This window comes from Chanodichthys erythropterus, chromosome 8 (assembly GCF_024489055.1).
Source record: "Chanodichthys erythropterus isolate Z2021 chromosome 8, ASM2448905v1, whole genome shotgun sequence".
Classification (NCBI taxonomy): Eukaryota; Metazoa; Chordata; class Actinopteri; order Cypriniformes; family Xenocyprididae; genus Chanodichthys; species Chanodichthys erythropterus.
Genome location: NC_090228.1, coordinates 37,294,215 through 37,301,283, shown reverse-complemented (window position 1 = coordinate 37,301,283; position 7,069 = coordinate 37,294,215). Strand labels below are relative to the sequence as shown.

Here is a 7,069-nt window from a genome sequence, read left to right as displayed (position 1 = left end):
TATATACACCTGTCGGGGGCGGTGCGCATTATGCAAATATCGCACGCCAATTCCATTGGCTTGTTTTAGTTTACACGAAGATGATAGGGCTCTCTAAGCGATATCCCAATTCGTCGGTCACTACTGACGTACGTCTCCGTTCCCTCCTTCAGGGAACGAGGGTTACATACGTAACCGAGACGTTTTCTATTGTTTGTAGCCGTTTTGTCTTCATGTATAAAGTTCTGTCCCACAGACAGAACTTTGGATTACGATCTTTTGAAGGCTGAGGTGCTAACATCGCTGCTGAAGTACTGTGCTACACTACTACCTTCAATAAATTCTTCTTCCCGCAAGAACTCTGGTCAAGCTTACTTATTTTATGTGTTAGAGAAATCTAATACATTGGCGAGCCATCAAAACGACTGCTATTTTTGATGATGTCCATCACCACAGAAATAAATGTTAAATCATTCTTTAGTTAAAAAATGTCAGGCACTCTTACAATAGATGTAAATGGGCCAAGCAGTAAACGTTTAAATACACACTGTTTCAATAGTATAGCCACAAGGCTTAAACATTGTGTGTAAATGTCACTTTTTAATTTTTTCTGTGTAAATTTCCGTACAATTTTTTTGTTATTATTATTTAAATAAAGACACTCAAACTTGCATATGGATGTACATTTTTGAGGTAATCATTCCTCATAGTCACACAGCCTGTTTTATTAAATAGGGTGCCATAAATATTACTGCCATAAATAGATATTTTATCCTGATCCGACAATGTATCAAATATATCTGATCATCCCTCCTCATCCAATAAGGATGTCAAACGCTGATCTATAATTTTTTTTATATATAATACAAATACAAATAAAATTAATAGACTCAAAAGTGACTTTTTATTATTAAGTTATTTTCTGTTGAGATCCACATTGTTCCACAAATGTTGTGAATAGAGTTAAACATCTACTGAACCTGGAACATTCCACTAATGATTAACAGTTAACTTGAGTTACTTATTTATCTGAAGCAATGTAAATCAAGTACTGAAGACTGAATCAGGACACTATAAAAGGAACGTGAGAGGCTGTGAGGATGACAGAGCAAGAGCTGGAAACAAACATCAGTGAAGAATGAAGGCTTTAGTATGTATACTGCTGCTGTTGGAAACCTTTGTGTTTGTCGTTCAGCAGGTAGATGGAGGACACAATGAGTATGAGATCGCTGACATCCCTACAGCAGTGAGAGAACTGAGGGAAGAGATGAAGAAGAAAAATGAAGGTACTTCACCAAAACATTTAATCTTATATCAATGATCTTCAAAGTAAAACACCAATGCAGTACAATGTATATGTTAGTGTAAAGTTGAGTGTATACTGTGTAAACTGTGTTATCTATTATAGTAATCAGTGTAAATGTAATTTAACAGAATCTTTTTTCCTTCAGAAATTTCATATCTTACAAGTCAAGTGGTGGAGTTGAGAAAGGAAAATAAAGGTGAAAGTGTGCTTGAATGATGTTAAATTCAGTGTATTTATTCTCAGCATAATCCAGTAGTATATAATATTGCTTGTTTTTTAATAACAGACAGAGAAATAGCTTTTTCAGCTGGACTGTTGGAATCTGGCGAAGGATATACTGGTTCTTTTTCCACTGATTTGACACTAACCTACAAGAACGTCTTCACAAACATAGGGAATGCCTACAACCCAATTACAGGTAATTATCAATGAAACTCAGTCATAAAACTCAGTTTATATTAATGCAAACAGTAACGCTTTAGATTACAGCCCGGAAAGTACTGCGTAATTACAACAAATTTACAGCATAACTTTCAATAATTATAGCGTACCTATACATTAAATACGTGTAAGTATAGGGGAACAATATGTAAAGTCTTGGGAATAAAGGGGTAACAACCAGGAAAATAACAAATTAATTATACTGTAAGTATTTTATAACTAAGGGGTACTTATACTGTTATGATAGACAACAATCTTACATTTGGGAGCAATTTAAAAAATGAGAAAGTTTTCTTAGTTTTCTTCACTTCAGAAGACATTGATTCATTCATTGGCGTCATATGGATTACTGTAGTTATTGCTGTACTGTATGTGCTGTTTGATGCTTCGACTTTTAGGAACACGTGAGCTTGCATTATAAAGCGTTTAATTTACCCGCAATGTCATACTTACCCTGTAACTACATGAAACAAAAGCATATTTCCCCATGTATTAAAAAAGATTGCAATAGTTCTTTTTACAACCTTGAAACAACTTAATCAGTGCATTTTCTTGCTAAATTTCTCCCAAATGTAAGATCATAATAGTATTAGTACCCCTTAGTTCTGAAATACTTACAGTATAAATCATTTGTTATTTTCCTGGTTGTTACCCCTTTATTCCCAAGACTTGCATATTGTTCCCCTATACTTACACGTACTTACTGTATAGGTACGCTATAACTATCGAAAGTTACGCTGTAAATTCATTGTAATTATGCAGTACTTTGCAGTACTCTCTGCAGTTGTTTTATATGTGCATAAAAAAATTAGGAGCCGTTTACATGACACTAGTGTCTAGCGCAATTGGGAATGCCTCCACGGGAAATGGTGTCTGAAACACTGTCAAATCACGACAACCGTATTGGCCGGTGACAGCCTATGACGTCATTATAGGGCTAGTGTTTATTTACAGTGTTTATTTCGTATGATTCAGCAGCTGACGAGAGTGTTGTGCTGGATGCATTGTCTCTTGCATCATCAATATCAGCAGACTGTGCTCTTTATACGTTCGAGTGTTGTGTGGATTTGTGTTCAAGCTTTTGACACTTAATCACACATTACTTGTCCATTGTTTGTTTGTTTGTTTGCGACTGGAAAACACTGCTTCCTCTTGTTTGAGAGTCTCTATTTGTAGCCACTGCTCCATAGAGCTCCAGGTGGTGAGTACACCTGTGTGTTGTGAGCCGGCCTCCCTTTATTTTGGGCTGCACCGATATCCGGCCTAGGCTAGTACTTTAGGAATATGTCTTTTAGAAAGAGGCTGTTCTGCTGTAGCTTTTCTGTTTCCTAACATGCCATAGCTCGGTGTAGGCTACTCCTAGGAGAGCCTCTCCAGCTTAGGACTGGCAGCTAGTAATACTAGTACACCTCCTCTCATTGTGGTCGGGGCCCACCTTCTGCATTAGGCTATTAATGCGAGTAGCAGGCTTTATGGCCTCTTCAGTTTGTTCTTGTCTAGGAGCAAGAGTTTTTACTTAGGCTTTCACCCTTGAGCCCTTTCTCTGGTTTAGCTCATTTCACTCCCAGAGCTCCCTAACTGAGGCCTCCTTGTAAGCCCGATCACACAGATTTGTACTCCCCTTGTTTTAAGGGTAGAAAGTGATGCTGAGTACACGGCTCATGATAGCAATGCAAACAAGTATCACAAGCCCGCAATACCTCTAGTGGCTGTTCCTGCTTGAGTTAGATTTGCTACCAAGTAGTTGGCCCTCCTTGGGTCTCCTTGAGAGTGATCCTATGGGTTGAGCTAGGTTCCTGATTGTCCTAGTTCCCTAGAGTTGACCATACGGTTATCAGGTAGCTCAGGCTCCAGTGGAGCCTCCCTGATACTAGCCCTGTAATTTTAGATCTGCTACCAAGTAGTTAGCCCTCGAGCGGGCCATCTTGAATGCGATCCTCTGAGTCGAGTAAGTCTTTAGCACTTTGAACTAAGTTAGTATCTTGACTCCCTAGAGTTATATTAAGAGTGTAGGCTCTTCAGGAGCCTCCCTGGTACTTAGTCTAGTTGGTAATCCCCTCACATTGAGGATCATTCTTTAGAGTACAGCGCTCCCGAGGTTTGGTCGGAAGGACGAAGGTCTCTTGTGAGACCTCCCTGGTAGATCAGTATTTTAGGCTGTAGGTACTCCACTTTCTTGCGTGTGTTGTCATATAGAGGACCTCGCCCCTAAGGTGGACTTAGAGGTTTAAGAGATTATTTTAGTAAGAACTCCCTTGGTAGACCATCTCCTGTTGAAGCTGGAGGTATGACTCTCATTAGGGACCCTTTGTAGAGTACTCAGCCTCAAGTGTGCTTTGTTAAAATTTTCATTAAGCTTTTGACATATAAGATATATATGTATAACTTGTATTGCTTTGGTGTGTTGTATTCTTATTTGCTTGTTTTATGTAAAGCTTGAAAAGCTACTTTAAAGGCACTATATAAAAATAAAGTTATTATTATTATTATTGTAGTGAAGATCTAAATATAGTGCTATAGATCTAAATGTAATGCAGCACTTTTATTAACACTATTATTAGTTAACCTTGAGAGCTGTAATAATAAAAATGTGCTAGAAGAGAGAGTAAGTTCAAATGGAAAGATGTCAGCCAATCACAGCAGTGGGCGTTTACACTGAAGTCTCACAGCAGACACACCCCTTAAAACATTGCGATCCAACCAGAGGGCTAAAATCAGGGTAGGAAAATGCCTTTTATTTCTAAATTATGACAATTTTTGATGTAAAAAGCATAATAACATTAAAAGTGCACCCCAGGAAACATTAAACAATTAAACAACGCAGTTCATGACCCCTTTAAGAAGTGCTCTGTAGATCATAAGTTGAGCAGAGTAACTCCCCTTGATTGCAAGGGTTCAAGTCAAGTCAGGTTACCTTTATTTATATAGCGCTTTTTACAATGCAGATTATGTCAAAGCAGCTTTACAGTAATAACTGGCAATTAATTTTTCTTAAAGAAAATGGCGTCATTGTCTAGCTTAATTAAATCCAGTATCGATTCATTCTATAGTAAATATCAATAATTAGTTAAATTATCTATATATCAGCACTAGAGAAAACAGTGATGTCATCGTCCAGCTCTGTTCTGTTTGCATACAATGTTGTCAATGCAGGCAGATCAAAAAACTTTGTTGAATATTAAGTGTCCCCAACTAAGCAAGCCAAAGGCGACAGCAGAAAAAAAACAAACTCCATCAGGTGACATCAGATGACAATCAAGTGATTAAAAAATGGAGAAAAAAAAAACCTTGGGAGAAACCAGGCTCAGTCAGGGGCCAGTACTCCTCTGGCCATCAGCGAACAGTACGTGATTATGATTCAGGCAGCGTTACAGGTCAGAAGTCCGATAGGGATTGCAACAGTCAAAATATTTGGTCCAGTTCCATATAGTTGAAGAATGTATTCATCACACCAGTATAAGAACGATTTGTTGGGAATCTGTGCCACTGGCTGTCGTATCGATGAGGCCTTCACAGGGGATGATCTAGTTGACTCAGTCTCTGCTGACACTTAAGGGCTGCATTGTCGTTATGTCTAGGCAAAGGTCCTCCATCTGATCTGGATACGGCCCGGATCCGTCTGACTACGGTAAACCTCAGGATAAATAGAGACTAATATTAGCGTAGATGCTATTCTTCTTCTGATGTAAGAAGTACATCTGGTGTTACAGAAAGTGTTCCCGGTTGCGGATGACCTAATTTATACAGCCTAACAATCCTTTAATGGATTTGAAAATATAAATTGATAATGTGTTATGTGTATGCTAGGTTCAAAAGTGCTATGCTGAGTCCTGCTTCCCAGGATGGATCTCTATGATCCGGTCTCAGTTGATTACTGCCAGTTTGCAGTCCATTTTTCTTGATGCCTCCCCTGGAGGCAAGTGCATTTAGAGACTTTGTTTAGGTAACAGACAGGTTGCTGGCCAGACTCGGTTATTACTAAAGTAGGACCAGCTACCGACCAGGACATAATAGCTTTTGACATTTGTCACAGCCATTCTTTGGCATGCACTGCCCTCAGGTTACACATGTAACCATGGTTCCCTGAGAACAGGGAACGAGACACTGCGTCTCCCTGCCATGCCTCGGGGGCCGTCTGCTGAACAGTCCCTTCAGACGTTAAGTGGATGACTTGTTCTCTAGGTGCCCCTTATGTGCGTTCGGGTCGCACTTAGTAGAGATGTCATAGGTTGTCGTCGACCAACACAATTGTCGTGATTTCATAGTGTTTCAGACACGGCAGAGGCGTTCCACATAGCGCTAGACGCAGTGTCTTTTTAGGAGATTGTTGCTGGGTACATGTAGTCTGAATTTATCTTCCATCAATCAAAACTATTTCACAGTGTGTTTGGTAATTAATAAATCATACAGGAAACAGATGATTCTGTGTCTTGTTATTTGATTTAGGTATTTTCACAGCCCCACTGAAAGGAGCGTACATGTTCAGAGTCTCTGCATTTGGTAATGGAGGAACTGCAGCATCTGTCTTCATTGTTAAGAATGGACAGCAGATGGTTATAGCACATGATAATCAGCCTCATTATGATTTAAGCTCCTCCAATGGAGTTGTGTTGATCCTGGAGGTTGGAGATGTTGTTTATGTGAGGCTTGTGGCTGGTAGGAGGTTATATGATAGCGAGAAAAACTACAACACTTTCAGTGGTTATCTACTGTTTCCCTTAAGATAACAGGAGGTTTGCAGAATGTGATTCCAATAATTCATAATGTGATTCCAAAAATTCTTAACCTTCAGTGCATGATTTAAGATGAGATGATACAGTGATAGTATATTAAAAGCACATTTTAGTTCATATTTCATGGTGTGTAAAAATAACACAGTTGAGTACACTTAAAAAGTACAAAAGAAGAATTTTTAGTATATTAAATACAAAATTAGTGTGCGAAATTAAAATGATTAAAATGTGCTTTTCACCTGGGGAATGAAGATGAATTAATTACATTGTATTCATACAGCAAAGAATATGCAGTTTTACACTAGAGAATACATCAATGTGTTTCTAAATATGTAAACTGTTCATTGTGATTTCAAAATAAAAGTTTTAACCCTTGCTCTGTGTTTGCATGTTTTGATGTCCACATATTCTTGCAAGAAATTACAGTGTCCGTTGCATTTCTATCAGAAAGAAGCGGCCAAATATTAAAGAATAAGTGAACATTTTAAAGGAACACTCCACTTTTTTTGAAAATAGGCTCATTTTCCAACTCCCCTAAAGTTAAACAGTTGAGTTTTACCGTTTTCGAATCCATTCAGCCGATCTCCGGTTCTGGCGGTACCACTTTAAG

General features: G+C 38.4%; 1 protein-coding gene across 1 annotated transcript; it reads left to right on the top strand.

Annotated features, from left to right (window-relative positions):
• The first annotated feature begins 299 nt into the window (after positions 1-299).
• Positions 300-6,864, top strand: LOC137024866 (complement C1q-like protein 4). The gene is made up of 4 exons (XM_067392804.1): positions 300-1,265; positions 1,431-1,481; positions 1,572-1,703; positions 6,173-6,864. The coding sequence occupies exons 1-4, from the start codon at positions 1,118-1,120 to the stop codon at positions 6,451-6,453; spliced, it is 612 nt and encodes a 203-aa protein (XP_067248905.1). The 5' UTR covers positions 300-1,117; the 3' UTR covers positions 6,454-6,864.
• Positions 6,865-7,069: the final 205 nt, after the last annotated feature.